The following is a 23,270-nucleotide window of genomic DNA, read 5'->3' on the forward strand; positions in this document are numbered from 1 at the left end:
TCCGCGGAATCAAGGAGAGGACAATTGGCAAAAGCAAACATCGCAAATGACCACTAGTACTCAACGGGTTGAAGCCATTGATCTCGCGGGAAAAGCAAGGACCTTTTACCTGTTTAAAATGTGCAAAGTTTGGGCTGGATCAACTGCGTACTTACCATCGGGGCAGCTCGATCCCCGACCTGCCTCGCAGGGTAGGGATGCTGCTGCGTAAAGTACGCCATCCCCAGCATGCAGCCTGAGCACCGATGGCAATCACTCTGGGTCCCCGGGAGCAAGGGAGAGATGAAGACCAGCACAGCTGGAGATGCTGTCCCATCGTGTGTCTGCACTCCCTTCATTTCCAGCGGAATCCAAGGATTCAAAGAAGTTAAATGGTCCTGAGCAGACTGAGCACAGCCACCAGTGTTCTCACTTTCCCCTCCAGACTGTTTTAATGTAGTCAATTATATTGTATTCAGAAGGTCCTTGTGGACTAATTACTCATCTATTGTAAATGTTAATTGGAGTTTTTTAGGTCTGCTGTACTCTGCTGATTTTTGGTATCTAGTGATTGTTCTGTTATTGCATTACGCAGTTCTCAGTGTCGCTCTTGCGTCTCTCCATATTCCACTTTGTAAGGATCCAAGCTAACATCAACTGATGCTGTTCCAATGGGCTTTGGACTGCAGTGGAAATTGGTGGCGGGAGGGAGAAATGTGGGTTGATGTGCTGCATTGTATCTGATATTTGTTCACTGCCGCAAGTTTAACCTGGAAGACCAGTGTCTTTAGATGACCTCACTGCTGTCTCTAGACTTATTTAGTATGTAGGCCCCGCCACGCTGTGTGTGGGGAGAGGGCTGGACTCGCACTTTAAGCCAATACCCTTCATGTGCAATGCTCTTAATTCATCACCTCAAATTGCTCCTACCGTACCACCACCAGTGACTGACCTGTAACCAACAGTCCTTGGTGGTAATTTTAACTTTAGCGATATCGAAATGGCTGCCCATTATACAGCCCGCCCGAATTTTCCCTTCCATTGACTTCAGTTGATAGGAAAATCAGGCGAGGTGTATAATGGGCAGCTAATTCGATATCGTCCGTTTTACACCATGGCCCAGAGTTAAAATTACCCCCTTGTGTTTTACAGCTCATAACGCTCTCTCCAAATGCTCCCACGTTTGGAGGGGCAGAATGTAGAATGGTACTGCTGGGTTTTCTTTGCACAGCTGAAGTGGACACGATATGAAAACTGCACACATTTACTTGACAGAGACACCAAGAGGTATATAATGGCTGCGGTGTAGCTGTGTGACAATGCTGCATGCTTTATTGCAATCCTAGCGACAGCACTGGTGTCAATCCTTCATCTTGATCAGTATTCAGTAAATACCCTGAGCCTTTCCAGTATTGTTCTTTGGTGTTGATTTTAATAACTTGTGAATTTTGATTTTTCACTCCATTTGATGTGATTTGGAGGAGGTTTAAAATTGATTGCGGGGTGGGTGGTGAGGGTCTCTTGATGGTTGATACATGCACCCCATGGTTGGAACTGACCCACAAGGAGCGGGAGGGTCCCCTAGGTTTCATTTGTGTCAAGCAGATCTCAGCTGAGACAGCAGTACTGACCAGTACTGACCATACAGTTTTCATCAGTGCCCATGGGTTAGTGAGGGGAAAATATCGAGAGGCTCCTGCTTCTGATTGCTGTCCAGTGACCCCGAGCTGGAAGTTGTGTGGGTGCTCACTTGGAATCAAGACAGGATTAGACTCGGCAGTGATGCACTCTATGGTTAAATAGCCTGCTGACACTTGCTTTGTACTCTCTGGTGTGACAATTGGGCACATGGGTGGAGTACTGAAGGTGGGGCTGTCTGCCGTTTGGAACTGTTGCCTTCAGGAGAGGTGGGGGGAAATTTAGGAAGGGTGGGAAGTGGTTAATGCTTTGACGGTTACTTGTGCATTCAGATTTTCTGAATTCAGGTTAGTTACTGCCTTTTTATATTTGACAATTTGTATTTGTTACACTGTGGTTATACATTTACGAACATACGAATTAAGAGCTATTCGGCCCTTTGAGCCTGCTCTGCCATTTGATAAGATCATGTGACCTCAACCCTACTTTCCCGTCTACCTACGATAACCTTTGACTCCCTTGTTAATCAAGAATCTATCTAACTCATCCTTAAAAATATTCAATGACCCTGCCTCCACTGCTGTCTGGGGAAGGGAGTTCCATAGACTCATAACCCTCAGAGAAAAAATTTCTCCTCATCTCCGCTTTAATGGGAGACCCCATATTTTTAAACTGTGGCCCTAGTTCTAGTCTCTCCCACAAAGGGAAACATCCTCTCAGCATCTACCCCTTAAAGTCCCCTCAGGATCTTGTATGTTTCAATAAGAGCACCTCTCATTCTTCTAAACTCCAGTGTATACAGGCCCAACTTGTTCAACCTTTCCTCATAAGATAACCCCCTCATCCCAGGAATATGTCAAGTGAACCTTCTCTGAACCGCCTCTAAAGCAATTATGTCCTTTCTTAAATAAGGAGACCAAAACTGCACTCAGTATTCTAGATGTGGTCTCACCAATGCCCTGTACAACTGTAGCAAATCATCTGTACTTTTATATTCCATCCCCCTTGCAATAAATGACAACATCCCATTTGCCTTCCTAATCACTTGCTGTACCTGCATACTAAATTTTTGTGATTCATGTACTAGGACACCCAGATCCCTCTGTACCTCAGAGTTCTGCAATCTCTCTCCATTTAAATAATCTACTGCTTTTCTATTCCTCCTGCCAAAGTGGACAAGTTCACATTTTCCCACATTATACTCCATCTGCCAAATTTTTGCCCATTCACTTAACCTATCTATATCCCTTTGCAGACTCCTTATGTCCTCTTCACAACTTACTTTCCTACCTACCTTTGTGTCATCAGCAAATTTAGCAACCATACATTCGGTCCCTTCATCCAAGTCATTGATATAGATTGTAAATAGTTGAGGCCCCAGCACTGATCCCTGAGGCACTCCACTCGTTACATCTTGCCAACCTAAAAATGACCCATTTATGCCTGCTCTGTTTCCTGTTAGCTAACCAATCCTTTATCCACGCTAATATGTTACCCCCTACACCATGAGTTCTTAGTTTGTGTAGTAGCCTTTGATGTGGCACCTTGTCAAAAGCCTTCTGGAAATCCAAATACACCACATCCACAGGATCCCCTTTATCCGCGTTGCTTGTTACTTCCTCAAAGAACTCCAATAAATTAGTCAAACACGATTTCCCTTTCACAAAGCTGTGTTGACTCTGCCTGATTGCATTGAGATTTTCTAAGTGCCCTGCTATAACCTCCTTAATAATAGATTCTAGCATTTTCCCTGTGACAGATGTTAAGCTAACTGGCCTGTAGCTTCCTGCTTTCTGTCTCCCTCCTTTAGAGGAATTACATTCACTATTTTCCCATCTGATGGGACCCTTCCAGAATCTAGGGAATTTTGGAAAATTAATACCAATGCATCTACTATCCCTGCAGCCACTTCTTTTAAGACCCTAGGATGAAGTCCGTCAGGACCTGGGGACTTGTCAGCTTTTAGTTCTAATAATTTTTTCAGAACCCTTTCCCTGGTGATTGTAAATGTTTTAAGTTCCTCCCTCCCTTTCACCTCTTGATTCACAATTATTCCTGGCATGTTATTTGTATCCTCTACAGTGAAGACAGACGCAAAATATCTGTTCAGTTCATCTGCCATTTCCTTGTTCTCCATTATTAATTCTCCAGACTCACTCTCTAGAGGACCAACGCTCACTTTACTTATTCTTTTCCTTTTTAAATACCTATAGAAACTCTTACTATCTGTTTTTATATTTCTAGCTAGCTTTCTCTCGTAGTCTAATTTCTCCCTCCTTATTATTCTTTTAGTCATTCTTTACTGTTTCTTATATTCTGTCCAATCTTCTGACCTGCCACTAATCTTCGTGGAATTGTATGCTTTTTCTTTCAATTTGATACGATCTTTAACTTCCATAGTTAGCCACGGATGGTACGTCCTTCCCCTAGGAGTCTTTCTTTTTCACTGGAATATATCTTTGCTGAGTGTTATGAAATATCTCATTAAATGTCTGCCACTGCATCTCTACTGACCTATGATCTGACTGTATGTTCATATGTTCGTAAAGTTTTATTACTAGTTGAATGGGGAAATTCTCAGCCTTCACTATTGTGCTGTTACCAAAATGTTTTTTTTTTAAATAAATTACTATTTTACAGTATTTTTTAAATATGTTTGGATACCGTTTAGACTCTTCAGTTGTGTGAAGTATTTTGTTAACCTATCTGTACCCTTTTGTCCATCGTGTATTGTTTTTAATTTAAGGCTTTCCCAGAGTTTTATCTTCACTGGCTGTGAGTCTTCCCTGAGCTGGCAGTCCGATTGTTGAATCTTTCCCCGAGCTGCTGGTCTTCCATTTCCGTGTGGGGACAACTCTCACTAACATTTGTTCCACTTTCAACAGACTCCTTGTTCCAGATGTGCTATGCTACACAATCCACCCTCATTGTGTTGGAATTGAGACTCATTTTTCTCCCACAGGACTTTAATTCTGTTAATACTTGCCTCCTTCAGTCTTCTCGACCTCCTACAATCGACTTTTAATACCCAAGGTTGCCATTATGTACCCACTACTTGATTTATCTTCTCCCCAACTCTGGCTTTATCTATATTTTACACTTTGAAGTTGGGGAGGACCAGATTCTTTGGTCCAGGCCGCTATACATGGCAAAAAGCACCATATTTGGAGATAGGGAAAATGGAAGAGGGGGAGGACTAGCCTTAGTGATTAGAGATGAAATCACTTCAATGATAAAGGAGGATATAACGAGAGGTAAGCAGCCAACAGAGACTTTATGGGTTGAATTGAGAAATAGGAAGACTGAAAAATAAGAAACTAAGACTATAGTGGGAGTTGTGTATAGGACCACTAGCAGCAGCTCTGAAGTGCTAGACTGTATAAATGCAGAGATTAGACAAGTGTGTAACAAAGGCATAGTGGTCTTAATGGGGGACTTTAACCTTCACATAGATTGCGAAAAGCAGACGAGGAACTGTCAGAGAGGTAGTGAATTTCTTGATCGTGTCCGGGATAGTTTTCTACAGCAGTATGTCCTAGAGGCAACAAGGGGGAAAGCCATACTAGATTTAGTAATGAGCAATGAACCAGATTTAGTTAACAGCTTAACTGTGCGTGAACGTCTATCCAATAGCGATCATAACATGATCGAGTTCAATGTAGAATCATAGAATCATAGAAGTTTACAACATGGAAACAGGCCCTTCGGCCCAACATGTCCATGTCGCCCAGTTTATACCACTAAGCTAGTCCCAATTGCCTGCACTTGGCCCATATCCCTCTATACCCATCTTACCCATGTAACTGTCCAAATGCTTTTTAAAAGACAAAATTGTACCCGCCTCTACTACTGCCTCTGGCAGCTCGTTCCAGACACTCACCACCCTTTGAGTGAAAAAATTGCCCCTCTGGACCCTTTTGTATCTCTCCCCTCTCACCTTAAATCTATGCCCCCTCGTTATAGACTCCCCTACCTTTGGGAAAAGATTTTGACTATCTACCTTATCTATGCCCCTCATTATTTTATAGACTTCTATAAGATCACCCCTAAACCTCCTACTCTCCAGGGAAAAAAGTCTCAGTCTATCCAACCTCTCCCTATAAGTCAAACCAACAAGTCCCGGTAGCATCCTAGTAAATCTTTTCTGCACTCTTTCTAGTTTAATAATATCCTTTCTATAATAGGGTGACCAGAACTGTACACAGTATTCCAAGTGTGGCCTTACTAATGTCTTGTACAACTTCAACAAGACATCCCAACTCCTGTATTCAATGTTCTGACCAATGAAACCAAGCATGCTGAATGCCTTCTTCATCACCCTATCCACCTGTGACTCCACTTTCAAGGAGCTATGAACCTGTACTCCTAGATCTCTTTGTTCTATAACTCTCCCCAACGCCCTACCATTAACGGAGTAGGTCCTGGCCCGATTCGATCTACCAAAATGCATCACCTCACATTTATCTAAATTAAACTCCATCTTACTCACATTGGCAGGATGTGAGTAGTGGAGTCCCGCAGGGATCTCTCTTGGGGTCTCTATTATTCACAATATTTATTAACGACTTAGATGAAGGAGTAGAATGTCTCATTTCTAAGTTTGCCGATGACACAAAGATTGGTGGCACTGTAAGCAGTGTAGATGAAAACATAAAATTACAAAGGGATATTGATAGATTAGGTGAATGGGCAAAACTGGCAAATGCAACTCAGTGTAGGCAAATGTGAGGTCATCCACTTTGGACCAAAAAAAGAATATAACAGGGTAATTTCTAAATGGTAAGAAGTTAAAAACAGTGGATGTCCAAAGGGACTTAGGGGTTCAGGTACATAGATTATTAAGTGTCATGAACAGGAGCAGAAAATAATCAAGAAGGCTAATGGAATGCTGGCCTTCATATCTAGAGGACTAGAGTACAAGGGGGCAGAAGTTATGCTGCAGCTATACAAAACCCTGGTTAGACCGCACCTGGAATACTGAGCAGTTCTGGGCACCGCACCTTCGGAAGGACATATTGGCCTTGGAGGGAGTGCAGCATAGGTTTACTAGAATGATACCTGGACTTCAAGGGTTAAGTTACGAGGCGAGATTACACAAATTGGGGTTGTATTCTCTGGAGTTTCGAAGGTTAAGGGGTGATCTGATCAAAGTTTATAAGATATTAAGGGGAACAGATAGGATGGATAGAGAGAAACTATTTCCACTGGTTGGGGATTCTAGGAGTAGGGGGCACAGTCTAATAATTGGAGCCAGACCTTTCAGGAGTGAGATTAGAAAACACTTCTTCACACAAAGGGTGGTAGAAGTTTGGAACTCTTCCGCAAACGGCAATTGATACTAGCTCAATTGCCAATTTTAATATTTGAGATAGATAGCTTTTTGGCAACCAAAGGTATTAAGGGATATGGGCCAAAGGCAAGTATATGGAGTAGATCACAGATCAGCCATGATCTTACCAAATGGCGGAGCGGGCTCAAGGGGCTGAACGGCCTACTCCTGTTGCTATGCTCCTATTTAGAGCAGAATGCTGGGGTTCTTTTCTTTAGAAAAGAGAAAGCAGGGAGGTTACCTGATAGAGGTCTTCAAAATTATGAAGGGGTTTGAAAGGATACATAAGAACATAAGAAATAGGAGCAGGAGTAGGCCATGTGGCCCCTCGAGCTCGCTTTGCCATTCAATAAGATCAAGGCTGATCTTCAACCTCAACTCCGCTTTCCTGCCTGAACCCCATATTTGTTGATTCCCTTAGAGTCCAAACATGTATCTATCTCAGCCTTGTATATACTCAACAACTCAGCATCTACAACCCTTTGGGGTAGAGAATTCCAAAGATTCACAACCCTCTGAGTGAAGAAATTCCTCCTCATCTCAGTCTTAAATGGCTGACCCCTTATCCTGAGACTATGCCCCCTAGTTCTAGACTCTCCAGCCAGGGGATACAACCTCTCAGCAATCTCATCACTTCCCTATTTAACATTTTTGCCAGAACATGAGGACCCTGCCTGTTCAGATGTAGCTCGTCCTTGTGTCAGACGTAGAGAGGATGTTTCCATTTTGATCACCTGTCCTAATACCTCATGTGGCTCGGTGACATGTTGTTTGATAATCACTCCTGTGAAGCGCCGTGGGACATCCTACTATGTTAAAGGCACTATATAAATGCAAGTAGTTGTTGTGAGGGGCTCCAAAACTAGGGGGCCATAAATATAAGGTAGTCATTAATAAATCCAATAGGGAATTCAGGAGAAACTTCTTTACCCATAGAGTGGTTGGAATGTGGAACTCGCGACCACATGGAGTGGTTGAGGCGAGTAGCATAGATGCATTTAAGGGGAAGCTAGGTAAGTACATGAGGGAGAAAGGAATAGAAGGGTATGGTGATAGGGTGAGATCAAGTAAGGTGGGAGAAGGCTCGAGTGGAGCAAAAACACTGGCATAGCCTTGTTGGGCTGAATGGCCTGTTTCTGTGCTGTAAAATTCTACGTAATGTGAAACCGGTGAACAAGAAAGAGAGATTTATGTTTTTTTCTTGGGATGTGGGTGACACTGGAAAGACTGCTTTCATCGCCTATCCCGAGCTGCCCTGAGAGGGTGGTGGTGAGCCAAGGGAATGTACCTAACACTTGTGTTAGATTTTTGGAGTTCTTTTTGCCCAAAACCCAACTATGTTTGATTAATCTCTTTGTTGGAATGCCCATATTTGCATCAATGTTTTGGGAAAGTTTTGTTTGTTTAATCCTTTTGCCATTTAGTGCAGGCAGCACTGTGACTGGCCAAACCATCTGTCACAATCAGGAGGGCGTAGACCTTTTCATACAGTGACTTGCTGATGTTGGCCATGCATTGGCACATGGAGGTAGGGAGGGGATCCCACAAGGAGCAGGGAGAGGACTGTAGGATGAGACACCCCTCTTTGCATTACCATCCTGGCCAAATTGAATGGTTCCGGCAATGTCTCGATTAGGAGCAAGACTACTGCAGAGTCTCTTAGGAAGGGATATTTGTATAGATAGGGAGGTACTCTAAGTCTCTCAATGGCTTGTCCACCATCAAGTCTTGGATGAGTCACAACTGCCTCCAGCTCAACATTGGGAAGACCAAAGCCAGAAACTCTACTCCTTTGCCAGCAATTCCATCTCTCCGCCTTGGACGCTCTCTCAGGCCCAAGCAGATAGTCCTTAATTTCAGCGTCCTGTTTGACCCTGAGCTTAGCTTTAAATTCCACATCCTACCTATCACCAAGACCGCCTACATTCACCTCTGTAACATTGCCTATCTCTGCCCACCTCAGCTTCTCTGCTGTGGAACCTTTGTACATGACTTTATCATCTCCAAACCCAACTGCTCTATCCCTCTTCCTTGCTTGCCTCCTATCCTCCAGTCCTGTCCAAAACTCTGCTGCATGTAACCTGTCTGGCACCAAATTCCCACTGACATCTGTTTCCCCCCCCCCCCCCCCCACAATGGCCCAGAGTGCATTAAATGTCCTGCGTAGTGTGGTATTAGGCGATACCACACGAAAAGGGGCCCAAGCTCGATCTCTGACTCTTCTGAGTTAGCTGATTTCAGCCAGGGGCAACAGTTGAGGCGTTACAATTGTCCTCCTTCGGAGGGGGAAGGGTGGAAATTGGCCAGAGCTCCCGTTCCCAATCGGTCTAGTGACTGTTGCTGGAAGGTTTGTTCATTTGGGGAACGGGATTGGGCTCAGCCACACTGGCTACTGTGTATTATCTATAGTCGAATATGAATAATGACTGATAGGAAAAGACCCTCTGGTCCATCCAGCCTGTCCCACACAATTATGATATCTTGCGTATCACAATATGTACACTGCTTAGCTCACGTGAAACCACATGATCTCCTGGGAGAGGTGAAAAACCAGATAAAAACTCAGACCATTTTGGAGGGGGGGGAAATCTGAAAAATTCCTCTCTGACCCCTTTGGCGATTGAAACTAGTCCAGAAGACCACTCTGGCCCTGATAATTCTAGGTGTTATATTACCTATCTTTTGTGAGAGATGATCTCCGCCCCAGCCAGAAACAGGTCCAGCTCTCGCTTGAAGGAATTCAACAAAGCACGTCCACCCTATGAGCTGGCAGCCAGTTCCAGAGGTCCACTATTCTCTGGGAAAAGAACCATCTCCTGACATCTAACCAAGATCTGGCCTTATAAAACTTAAAATTGTGACCACTGGTCCTTCCTAACCTATTTAATTGGAACAAACTGTCAACTCGAACACAATCTATTCCCTTCATCATCTTATAAACCTCAATCAGATCATCCCTAAGTCTACGCTTCACTAAAGTGTGGAGTCTCAGCTCTTTTAGCCTATCTTGATAACTAAGATATACCTTGTCGTCACACACTGTCTAGTTTCACACGTGATCAATGGCTACGTTGCAAGGGGGACAATGGAGGCGGACAGACCCGGAACCATATCCCAGCAAGGATTCAGCGCCTTAGGGACGGAGAAACTCCCCAGGGCATTGACTTCTCTCGTTTTTATGGCCTGACCCTCCCAATCTCCTGCTGCCCTACATCCCTGCTCGCACCCTTCACTCATCCAACTCTGCTCTACTGACTTGCCCACGGCCCATGATCCCTCTGCTCGGCCCCACACTCTTGGACTCCCTCCCTAAATCATTCCATCTCTCTCTCCATCTCAAAATAAACCTGGATGGCCCAGGTGCCTGCCTGTTTCAAATCAGTGTCCTATGCCCAGTGGGAAGATCCTGGTGCAGTTTTGAGGTACCAGTGGATGGGAGCACCCACTGCTCGCACTGCACACCATTGGTAGAGGGGCTCAACCAGTGGTCCTTAATGGAATCACGCTGCTTGCTTAATGTCCGTCCGGAGTGAAAAATCACCCCGTCAGCCTAGAAAGGAGGCATCTGAGAGGTGATCTTTGATGTAAATAAGATTTATTGAGGGTATATAAAAAGTTTACCTGGACTACTACTTTAAACTGTGGGAGCAGAACTGGGGGACACACTAATAAACTATTAAAAGGTAATTGTAAGACGGACGGCAGGAAATTTTTCACACAAAGAATGATCAACATATGGAATGGACTCCCAGAGTAGTGGAGGTAAAAACCCTAGAATAATTCAGGAATATATTAGATGCTGCAATGGGGGAAGGTTAGGATCTCCCTGGATGGATGAATTAAAAGATGGATCGAATGGCCTTCACCATCGTAATTATCTTGTGATTCGATCTCTTAAAGCCATTGCAAGAATTAGTATTAAATGTGACCATGTCAGTCCCACCCATGTCCCAAAAACAAGTGAAGAGAGCTAGGTTGCAGGGCTGGGGAAAAGTGAGTACATTTTTTTTGTGGGGGGGGGGGTTGGTTTTTTGAGAATAAATTACTCGCACTAGAGGCAGTACCATACATCAATTTAGTATTCATTGAGGGAGGAAAATAAGATACAAAATTGGAGTCCTGATGTGACTTGGAAGGTGATGTGGAGTCTGACAACTTCCTTTGATCGAGGACAGTCTCTCATATTTACGTTGGAGAGGCAGACGGTTACGGCAGGTGAGTGTCGCCTGTAAGTGTCATGGTTTTGGCATTGTATCCGATCTCCAGCCCAGCCTCTTCCGGCTTCACTGGCTCCTGGCCCTCTGACTACCCGTCCTCTGGCTCCTCGTCCTCTGGCTCCTCGTCCTCTGGCTCCTCGTCCTCTGGCTGCACCTCCTCGATCTCCGGTTGCACCTCCTCGATCTCCGGCTGCACCTCCTCGATCTCCGGCTGCACCCCCTCGATCTCCGGCTGCACCTCCTCGATCTCCGGCTGCACCTCGACCTTCGGCTCCTCCTCGTCCGGCTCCACGTATTCGTTAAGCTGCTTCTTGTATCGCAGTTTCCTCAGCTTGGTGCAGTACTCTCTCTCCCTGAGCAGCTGGGTATGCTGCTCCGTCAATTCCAGCTGCTGCTCGCGGAGGACCCGTGAGCGGCGGATCAGGCACACCAGCATCTCCCGCAGCTGCTGGTTCTCGACCTTGATCGATTCGATGTGCTCGATCAGGCAACAGACCGCCTCCTGTGGGGCAGATGGAGGACATCGTTTGAAACTTGTCTTATTAGATCACACGGCAGGCTTGCAAAACCCACGGGTTTGAAGACCTCTATATTGCCCCTTCCTCCTCTTAATAGTCAGGCTTTTAAAACCAACGCTTTGCATTACCTAATTGGCTGCTTTCTTGATTTAATATGTTCAGCCCCACCCTTTTCAAGCTTGGTTGTGTCCTGCACTAGGGGCCTTGACCCTTCACCTGAGGGTTTGCCAAACTTCACCCTGGTATGTGGAAGCAGTGACGATGTGGCTCCTGTTTGCATGGCGGTGGAAGTTATGCCCATGCTGCATCTCTCTTGGACTCATCGAATTTACAGCTCAGCCATTTGGCCCATTGCACCTGGTCTGGTACTCACTTTTAACTGCGAGCTTGCTGTGCACAAATTGGCTGTCGCGTCTCCCTACATTACAACAGTGTTTGCGCTTCATTGCCTGTAAAGCGCTTTGGGACATAGAAGTTACAACATGGAAACAGGCCCTTCGGCCCAACATGTCCATGTCGCCCAGTTTATACCACTAAGCTAGTCCCAATTGCCTGCACTTGGCCCATATCCCTCTATACCCATCTTACCCATGTAACTGTCCAAATGCTTTTTAAAAGACAAAATTGTACCCGCCTCTACTACTGCCTCTGGCAGCTCGTTCCAGACACTCACCACCCTTTGAGTGAAAAAATTGCCCCTCTGGACCCTTTTGTATCTCTCCCCTCTCACCTTAAATCTATGCCCCCTCGTTATAGACTCCCCTACCTTTGGGAAAAGATTTTGACTATCGACCTTATCTATGCCCCTCATCTAGAGGCTGTGAAAGATTCTTTCCTCACTAGAAGCATAAAGGGAAATGAGAGAGGGAATGTTTTCATACAGACATCAGAGTGAGCTAGTAACAGAGTGAGATGGAGAGAGTGGGAATTAGGTGCAGAGAGGGAAGGCAGGGCTAAGCAGACTAAAGTAGAACCAAAACGAAATAAAGCTAATAATGGCAACATAGAAAGGAAAAGTGATGTGACACTCTGCCAGATGTGGGAGTTTCCAGTTGACTTGAGCAATCACGTCTGTGGGAAGTGTCTCCAACTCACCTTGTTCGAGCGCAAAATCTCAGAACTCGAGATGGACACGGTGACAGTTCGACACGTCAGGGAGGGAGAGCAGTTTCTGGAGCAAGAGTTTGAGAGGGAGGTCACACTGGTGAGAGGGAACAGACAGTGGAGGAGGAAATGGTACAATGATACAATTTCTCATTGTACTTTAATAAAAAAAGATTTTTTTTTTTACGCAGAAGTTGTTCTGATTTGGAATGCGCTGCCTGAAAGGGTGGTGGAAGCAGATTCAATAATAACTTTAAAAAGGAATTGGATAAATACTTGAAAAGGAAAAATCTGCAGGGCTATGGGGAAAGAGCAGGGGAGTGGGACTGATTGGATGGCTCTTTCAAAGAGTCAGCACAGGCACGATGGGCCAAATGGCCTCCCTCGGTGCTGTACGATTCTATGAAAGATGGGTGACTATCCGAGGGGCAGAGAAAGGCATAAGAGCATAAGAAATAGTAGCAGGAATAGGCAATACGGCCCCTCGAGCCTGCTCCGCCATTCAATAAAATCATGGCTGATCTTCGACCTCAACTCCATTTTCCCACCCGATCCCCAAGGCAGGAAGGAAAGATTACAATTGGAGCACCCGGGGCAACTTATGCTCTCAAACAGATTGAAAGCTCGAGCTTCCTGTGGAGGAAAAGATGACTTTGCATCAATAAATATCAATGGTCCCAACAAACAAGAGATGGCTCAAAGGGAGAGATAAGTAACACAGCTGGAAATGCAGTGGTGAGAGGGAATTCAATAGTCAAACGGGGACACCATCTTTTACAGTTCAGACCGACAGTCCCGGATACTTTGTTACCTCCCAGATGCTATCTTAAGGGGCATATCAAATAGACTGGAAAACAAGGTGGAAAGGGAGTCTGGTGGAGGAGTCCAGAACAAGGGGGCATAACCTTAAAATTAGAGCTAGGCCATTTGGGTGATGTCAGGAAGCACTTCTTCACACAAAGGGTATAGAATCATAGAAAGGTTACAGCACAGAAGGAGGCCATTCGGCCCATCGAGTCCATGCCAGCTCTATGCAACAGCAATCCAGCTAGTCCCACTCCGCCCCCTTTCCCCGTAGCCCTGCAAGTTTTTTCCTTTCAAGTACTAATCCAGTTCCCTTTTGAAGGCCATGATTGAATCTGCCTCCACCACTCCCTCGGGCAGTGCATTCCAGATCCCAAAACTCACTGTGTAAAAAAGTTTTTCCTCATGTCACCTTTGCTTCTTTTGCCAATCACCTTAAATCTATGTCCTCTGGTCCTTGACCCTTCCACCAATGGGAACAGTTTCTCTCTATCTACTGTGTCGAGACCCGTCATGATTTTGAATACCTCTATCAAATCTCCTCTCAACCGTCTCTGTTCCAAGGAGAACAACCCCAGCTTCTCCAGTCTATCCACATAACTGAAGTCCCTCATCCCTGGAATCATTCTAGTAAATCTCTTCTGCACCCTCTCTAAGGCCTTCACATCTTTCCTAAAGTGGGGTGCCCAGAACTGGACACAATACTCCAGTTGTGGCCAAACCAGTGTTTTATAAAGATTCATTATGACTTCCTTGCTTTTGTACTCTATGCCTCTATTTATACGCCCAGGATCCTGTATGCTTTTTAAACGCTTTCTCAACCTGCCCTGCCACCCACGATTTGTGTACATATACCTCCAAATCTCTCTGTTCCTGTACCCCTTTTAGAGTTGTGCCCTCTAGTTTATATTGCCTCTCCTTGCTCTTCCTACCGAAATGTATCACTTCGCATTTTTCTGTGTTAAATTTCATCTGTCATGTATCCGCCCATGCCACCAACCTGTCTATAGCCTCTTCACTATCCTCCTCACTGTTTACTGTCCTTCCAAGTTTTGTGTCATCTGCAAATTTTGAAATTGTGCCCTGTACACCCAAGTCCAAGTCATTAATATATATCAAGAAAAGCAATGGCCCCAGCACCGACCCCTGGGGAACACCACTGTACACCTCCCTCCAGTCCGAAAAACAACCATTCACCACTACTCACTGTCTCCTGTCCCTTCGCCAATTCTGTATCCATGTTGCTACTGCCCCCTTTATTCCATGGGCCGCAGTCTTGATGATAAGCCTACAGTGCGGCACTTTATCAAATTCCTTTTGAAAGTCCGTATACACCACATCAACTGCATTGCCCTCATCTATCCTCTCTGTTAACCTCATCAAAAAACTCTTATCAGGTTAGTTAAACACGAATTGCCTTTAACAAATCCGTGCTGGCTTTCCCTAATCAACCCACCCTCGTCCAAGTGACTGTTAATTCTGTCCCGGAATATCGTTTCTAAAAGTTTCCCCACCACTGAGGTTAAACTGACTGGCCTATAGTTGCTGGGTTTATCCTTACACCCTTTTTTGAACAAGGTTGTAACATTTGCAATTCTCCAGTCATCCCCCGTATCTACGGATGTTTGGAAGATTATGGCCAGTACCTATGCAATTTCCACCCTTACTTCCCTCAGCAACCTAGGATGCATCCCATCTGGACCAGGTGACTTATCTACTTTAAGTACAGCTAGCCTTTCAATTACCTCTTCTTTATCAATTTTTAGCCCATCCAGTATCTCAACTATATCTTCCTTTACTGAGACTCTGGCAGCATCTTCTTCCTTGGTAAAGACAGATGCAAAGTACTCATTTAGTACCTCGGCCATCCCCTCTGCCTCCATGCGTAGATCTCCTTTTTGGTCCCTGATTGGCCCCACCCCTCCTCTTACTACCCGTTTACTGTTTACATGCCTGTAGAAGAATTTTGGATTCCCTTTTATGTTGGCCGCCAGTCTATTCTCATACTCTCTCTTTGCCCCTCTGATTTCTTTTTTCACTTCCCCTTTGAACTTTCTATATTCTGCCTGGTTCTCACTTGTTATCAATCTGACATCTGTCATACACCCCTTTTTTTCCGTTTCAGCCTACACATTATCTCTTTTGTCATCCAGGTAGCTCTGGCTTTAGTTGCCCTACCTTTCTGCCTCGTGGGAATGTGCCTAGACTGTACCTGAACCATCTCCTCCTTAAAGGCCGCCCACTGTTCAATTACAGTTTTGCCTGCCAATCTTTGATTCCAATTTACCTGGGCCAGATCTGTTCTCATCCCATTGAAATTGGCCCTCCTCCAATTGAGTATTTTTATTTTAGAGTGGTCCGTGTCCTTCTCCATAGCTATTCTAAACCTTATGATACTATGATCGTTGCTCTCTAAATGCTCCCCCACTGACACGTGCTCCACTTGGCTCACCTCATTCCTTAGAACCAAGTCCAGCAATGCCCCCTTCCTCATTGGGCCAGAAACGTACTGGTTAAGAAAGTTATCCTGAACACATTTCAAAAATTCCTTCCCCTTATTATTGTTGTTATCCCAGTCTATATTAGGATAGTTGAAGTCCCCAGTTATCACTACTCTATAACTTTTGCACCTCTCTGTAATTTCCCTGCAAATTTGCTCCTCTATATCCTTCTCACTAGTTGGTGGCCTTTAGAATACACCCAGTAGTGTAATGACACTCTTTTATTTCTTAACTCTAACCAAATAGATTCTGTCCTTGACCCCTCCAGGACATCCTTTCTCTCCAGCACTGCAATATTCTCCTTAATCAATACTGCCCCCCACCCCCACTCCTTTCTTTCCTTCCCTATCTTTCCTGAACATCTTGTATCCAGGAATATCCACAAGGACATTGGTCCCAGCTTTGTTGAGTGGCAACCTGTCCGGCCTGTACAGATCCTTCCTCCCCCAGAACTGGTCCCAATGCCCCAGGAATCTAAAGCCCTCCCCTCTGCACCATCTCTCCAGCCACACATTCTTCTGCTCTATCCTTCTATTTCTATGCTCACTAGTGCGTGGCACCAGGAGTAATCCGGAGATTACTGCCTTTTGAGTTCCTGCTTCTTAATCTCTATCCTAACCCGTTAAAATCTGCCTGCAGGACCTCATCCCTCTTTCTACCTATGTCGTTGGTACCGATATGGACCATGGCCTCTGGCTGTTCACCCTCCTCTCCCCTGCCCCCCAGAATGTTCTGCAGCCGCTAAATGACATCCTTAACCCTGGCATCAGGGAGGCAACATACCATCCTGGAATCATGTCTGCTCCCCTAACTATAGAATCCCCTATCATTATTGCTCTCCTGAACGTTCTCCTTCCCCCCTGTATAGCTGAGCCATCCATGATGCTGTGGACTTGGTTCTGGCTGCACTCCGCAGACGAACCTTCTTCCTCACCAGTGGATAGAGAGCGAGATACACTCAGGGGACTCCTGCACTACCTGCCTGGCCCTCCTTCTCGGTCTGACAGTCACCCAGTCCCTCTCTGCCTGCAATCTCAGGGTGACCACCTCCTGAAACATGTTATCCACATAGTTCTCAGCCTCAGTGACACCAGCTGCTGCTCAAGCTCTGAAATCCAGATATTAGTGGAAATCTAGTACTCTCTTCCCCCAAAAAGCTGTTGAGGCTGGGGGTCAATTGAAAATTTCAAAACTGAGATTGATAGATTATTGTTAGACAAGGATATTAAGGGTTACCGCACCAAGGTGGGTAGATGGAATTAATATACAGATCAGCTATGATCTAACTGAATGACGGAACAGGCTTGAAGGGCTGAATGGCCTACTCCTGTTCCTATGTTCCTGTGGGAGGGAGAGCAACTAGTTATCATGAGAGCCAATGACATTGGTAAAGAGAGGCCTGAAGTCCTGTAGGATGAAGTTAGGACATTAGGAAACAAGCTTCGGAGCAGGTGTTCACGGATTGTAATCTCATTCCCAAATTCCCCAACCATGTTACAATAGGGAGGGACAGGAAGATTAGGGAAGTCATTGCATGGCTAAAGGAGAGGTATCAGGAAGAGAAATTCCACTGTGTTGGGCATTGGCACTAGTTCTGGGACAGATGGGAGCTATGCCACAAGGACGGGCTACATCTGAACAGGCAGGATCCTCATGTTCTGGCAAAAACGGTTAAATAGGGAAGTGATGAGGTTTTGTAAACTAGGAAGCGAGGGGGGGGAGGGTGGGGGAGGGAAAATACAACCAACAATAGAGACGGGAGAAATAGTTGAGGATATTACTCATGCAGAAAAGAACTTAGCAAGAGGGATATGGAGTAGAAGAATAAAATCAAATGGACTAGATATGAAGAGCGAAGAGACTGGTGAAGGTCGGAGGTAAATTAGACAAGAACAATCATGGGAAAAGGAATAGTGTTTAAAAAAAGCAAAAAATGATTCACATGCAACTATTGGAATGTGCAGAGTGTGGCTAACAAACTGGGGGGAACTGGATGCAATCATTTTACAGGACACAAAGAGTCTGCAAAGGGATATGAACAGAGTAAGTGAGTGAGCAAGAAAGTGGCAGGTGGAGTATAATGTGGGGAAATGTGAGGTTATTCACTTTGGTAGGAAGAATAGAAAAACAGAATATTTTTTAAATGGTGAGAAACTATTAAATGTTGGTGTTCAGAGAGACTTGGGTGTCCTTGCACAGGAAACACAAAAAGTTAGCATGCAGGTACAGCAAGCAATTAGGAAGGCAAATGGCATGTTGGCCTTTATTGCAAGGGGGTTGGAGTATAAGAGTAAGGAAGTCTTGCTACAATTGTACAGGGCATTGGTGAGATCTCACCTGGAGTACTGTGTACAGTTTTGGTCTCCTTATCTAAGGAAGGATATACTTGAGTTAGAGGTGGTGCAACGAAGGTTTACTAGATTAATTCCTGGGATGAGAGGGTTGTCCTATGAAGAGAGGTTGAGTAGAATGGGCCTATACTCTCTGGAATTTAGAAGAATGAGAGGTGATCTCATTGAAACATATAAGATTCCGAGGGGGTTTGACAAGGTAGATGCTGAGAGATTATTTCCCCTGCCTAGAGTCTAGAACTAGGGGGGATAATCGCAGGATACGGGGTCGGCCATTCAAGACTGAGATGAGGAGGAATTTCTTCACTCAGAGGGTTGTGAATCTTTGGAATTCTCTACCCCAGAGGGCTGAGGATGCTGAGTCATTGAATATATTCAAGGCTGAGATGGATAGATTTTTGGACTCTAGGGGAATCAAGGGATATGGGGAAAAGTGGAGTTGAGGTTGAAGATCAGCCATGATCTGATTGAATGGTGGAGCAGGCTCGAGGGGCCATATGGCCTTATCCTGCTCCTATTTTTATGTTCTTATGTATAGGAAGATCTAGATCTAATTTCACTAACAAAAATCTGGCTGCAAACTGGATAAGAATGGAAAATAAACACCTTGGGATATAATATATTTAGGAAGGAAGGAAACGATAAGAAAGGAGACGGAGGGGAAATTGGTAAAACAGGGAATAGATGCTGTAGAGACGGATGGTGTCGACAGAAACCAATACAGTCAATAATGTTGGAACTCAAACATAAAGATATTTGTTACATTAGCAGGGGTGTATTACAGACCTCCAAATTGTGGGAAGGAAACCTGCAGCCAGAATAGTGAGATGAGTGGGAGGAACAAAATTATTGTTCTGGGAGATTTTAATTATCCCCTTATTGATTGGGACAGAGAGGGAGTAAATAGAAAAAGTGGAATGGAATTCCAAAAATGGTCAGAGAATTCCCTCCTCGGACAGCAGGCCTACAAAGGCCGGGGGTCCTGCTCGATCTGGTTAAGGGTAATGAAATAGATCAGGCAGATGAGCTAAATGTGGGTGGGTGAGCACCTTGGGAGTAGTGACCATAATATGATAGGGTTTAAGATCAAACTGGATAGGGTAAGAGTCAGTGCAAAAACTAGAACATCAGACTGGATCGGGCAGGTTTTAGAAAGATGAGGAGTGAGCCAGCTGAGGAGAGAGGAATTGGTACACAGGACTGAAGAGCAACAAAGGGACGTTTTTAAAAAAGAGATTGCAGAGGTACAGAATGAGTAAAGAAAGAACTTGCATTTATATCGCGCCTTTCACGACCTCAGGACGCCCTAAAGTGCTTTACAGCCAATGAAGCATTTTATTATAAGTGTTGTCACTGTTGTAATGTTGGAAACAACCAGTAATTTTAGAATGCCATGAATAGATAGAGGTTCGAAACCAATTAAAATCAAAAAAAGGATCTATAAAGACTATAAGAATAACAATAATGAATAAACTAAAGCAGAATATGAGAAAATAATGGGAAGTTAAGAATGGGATAAGGAAAGCTAAGAGTGTGAGGAAAATATTTCAAAAAATGGTAAAAGGAACAGTAAATTATTTTGCAAGTTTATCAGTAAAAAGAGAGGGAGAAGTCTGTCAGTCTGTAAATGGTGATTTGTAGAAAATGGCGGAGGTATTTAATAAATACTTCACGTTGGTCTTTACTAAAGAGAAGGATATCGGAGAAGAGGTGAATCCCGAAGTGGTCGAGGGTGTGAGGAGCGATGTTGTGATGGATTAAAGGAAAATTTTAGATAAGTTAGGCTAAAGGAAGACACATCGCCAGGGCCTGACAGAATACATCCTAGAATCCTGAGGGAGACAAAGAAGGAAATTGCCGAGGTCCTGGGAAATTATATTTCAGGCTCTATTGAGTGTGGATGTGTGCTAGAAGACTGGAGAGTGGCCAATGCAGTACTAACCTGGGTCATTACAGTAGGGTTACCAATTCTGGTTGGATACCTCTGCCATTTTCTACAAATCACCATTTACACCGTCCCACCCCCTTTTAACAATTCTCTTTTTACTGATAAACTTGTAAAATAATTTACTGTTCCATTTGCTATTTTTAAAAATATTTTCCTCACACTCTTAGCTTTCCTTATCCCACTTTTAATCTCCCATTATTTTCTCATATTCTGCTTTAGTTTTCTCATTATTATTATTCTTATAGTCCTTATAGATCCTCTTCTTTGATTTTAATTGGTTTTGAACCTCTATTTATTCATGGCATTCTAAAATTACCGGTTGGACATATTCCTAGAGGTTTCATCACATGACCTCCTGCCTCCAACCGCCCCGCCCCGCCCCCACGTTCCCGCCATTGGCCGCCTGACAAGTCCATCCTCGTGGGGCTTCACCCTCCCACAGACAATTGGGAAATGAACAGACTCTTCGTTTCCCCGATTGGCTGATTCTTGACTCTCTGTCAAACAGCCTTTCCCCGCCCCCCCATCTCTAATATTTTAACTAATAAACGAAAGTGTTCAAAATAAATTAAAAAAAACACTTTTTTCAATGCCTCTATGATTTTTCTCTTGGGTTTTTGCTCACAGCGGTGTCCTGGAGATTAATCTTCAATTCCTGGAGACTCCAGGCCAATCCTGGAGGGTTGGCAACCCTAAATTACAGGCCAGTTACTTTAACATCTGTGGTAGGGAACATTTTAGAGTGTTTAAGGATGAAATTGCCACATATCTAGATAAAGAGAAAGTAGTTAGAAGTAGCCAGCACTGATTTCAAAAAGGGACGAAGGTGCTTGACGAATCTCATGGCATTCTTTAGATCATAAGAGATAGGAGCAGGAGTAGGCCATTCGGCCCCTCGAGCCTGCTCCGCCATTCAATGAGATCATGGCTGATCTGATTAAATTTGAGGGGGTAACAGACATGGTGGATGGTGGAAATGCAGTAAGAAGTGGGCAGTGGTGTCCTTTTGGGTTCAATTCTGGAACCACTTCTGTTCACTGTGCGTACTTATGATTTGGAGATAGGCCTCGATACCAAAATAGGAGGTATCGTTAATTCTTCAGAAGATCAAAGGACGCTGCAAAGGGATATCGATAATGTGGGGGAATGAGCTAAAAATTAGCAGATGGAATTCAATGTCAGTAAGTGTGTGACGATACATTTTGGTAAGAAAAGAACCCAGCAGTAATGATACTGTGAACGGGGGTAGGCTCGGTGCTGTGGAAGAGCAGAGGGATTTAGGGTCACAGGTTCACAGGACATTGCAGGCAGCACCTCAGGTTGATGAGGATGTTTAAAAAAACTAAAAGATTTCCAGGTTTTATTACAACAGGTATAGAATATAAAAGCCAAGAGGTAATGATAAGCCTCTGTAAAACCTTAATAATACCTTACAGCACTGTGCAGAATTGGGCTCTACACTATAGAAAAGATAGAGACTTTAGAGAGGTTACAATACAGACTGACTGGGATGCTGCCTGGTATGAGGAAATACAAATACAAAGAAAGACTTGGCAAAATTGGGGCTTTTTTCATTTGAACAACGTAGATTACTGAGTGCTACGATCAAAGTGTTTAAAATTATGATGGGATGGGACAAGATAGATAGAAGCAAACTGTCTCCAGTAATAAAAACTCAAAATGCTCCAAACACCCAGCAGGTCTGGCAGCATCTGTGAAAAGAGAAACAGAGTTAACGATTCAGGTCGATGACCTTTCATTAGAACTGCTACCTGTTTCTAGTGGTTGACAGGTCGAGAACGAGGGGCCTTAGAATCAAGATTAAATGTAAGAGATTTAGAACAGAGAGCAGGAGAAACTTCTTCACACAAAGAGCCGTGAGGCCGTGGGATTCAGTTCCAGGGTTAAAGGTTGAGGCAGAAACTATGTCAACATTGGAGATTAGATTGGAGAGGTCGATGAAGAAAAAGGGACTGAAGGGATAGGGGGAACAGGTTGGGTAACTGTGGTTCGGACTATTTGCTCGTGTGGAGGATGAACGCCGACACGGACTGGATGGGCCGAATGGCCTATGGAATCCATTAGCACTAGGGGACACTCGGGCCACGTCACTTACAACATTTAAAATATTAAAGGGGTACAGGGAAAGAGCGGAGACATGGGCTTAGACTCGGGAGTTGTGGCGGGGGGGGGGCACAGACCAAATAGTTCTCCTGCGCTTAAATTTCCAATGATTCTATGGGGTGGAAATTTTCCTGCGTCTGATTTCGGGCGGAGAGGCAACACTGTGGCCACAAAGCACGCCCGCACCGAGAGGCCCGAGGCCAGCTCCAAACTGGGCTTTGGCTTCGTCTGAATAATCCAGGCAGCTCGCCCCTTTTGTGGCAGGTGTCGGGAAAAGGGGAGGGGGACTAACCTTTAGTTGCCGGTCGCTGCTTAGGCCGCAGTGGTCGCTGAAGAATCTCAAGCCCCACTCATCGCTGACCAGTTTATGGGAGGGGCCTAAAACAGGCATTAGGCTCCTCCCATATGTAAATAATGGGCCTAACGCCTGTTTTATACGGCAGAAAAAGTGGCCGGACCCAATTAGCTGAGCTCAGTTCAGTGTGCTACACTGAAAGGGAATTAGGGGTTATGGGGAGCGGGCAGGAAATTCGACATGAAGCTGAGTTCGGATCGGTCAAGGCCCTGTGGGTGGCGGAGAGGGCCCAGGGGCTGAGTGGCCGGGTCCTGCTCCTACTTCTTGTGTTCTTTAGATTTGAGGTTAGGATCAGATCAGCCATGATCTTATTGAATGGCGGAGCAGGCTCGAGGGGCCGATTGGCCTACTCCGGCTCCTATTTCTTATGTTCTTATGAGCAGGAAAGGGCCAGGCTTCAGC

The 23,270-nt window shown here is 44.7% G+C and overlaps 1 protein-coding gene across 1 annotated transcript in view; it reads right to left on the bottom strand.

Moving 5' to 3' along the window:
- Positions 1–11,007: 11,007 nt before the first annotated feature.
- The window catches only part of ccdc166 (coiled-coil domain containing 166), a 37,865-nt gene continuing 25,602 nt past the window's right edge, over positions 11,008–23,270 (bottom strand). The window contains exon 8 of the mRNA XM_067980090.1: positions 11,008–11,665. Within this exon, the coding sequence (XP_067836191.1) occupies positions 11,252–11,665 (414 nt within the window). The 3' untranslated portion in view covers positions 11,008–11,251. The remainder of the gene's footprint in view (positions 11,666–23,270) is intronic.

The sequence above is a fragment of the Heptranchias perlo genome, chromosome 1 (genome assembly GCF_035084215.1).
Source record: "Heptranchias perlo isolate sHepPer1 chromosome 1, sHepPer1.hap1, whole genome shotgun sequence".
NCBI lineage: Eukaryota > Metazoa > Chordata > Chondrichthyes > Hexanchiformes > Hexanchidae > Heptranchias > Heptranchias perlo.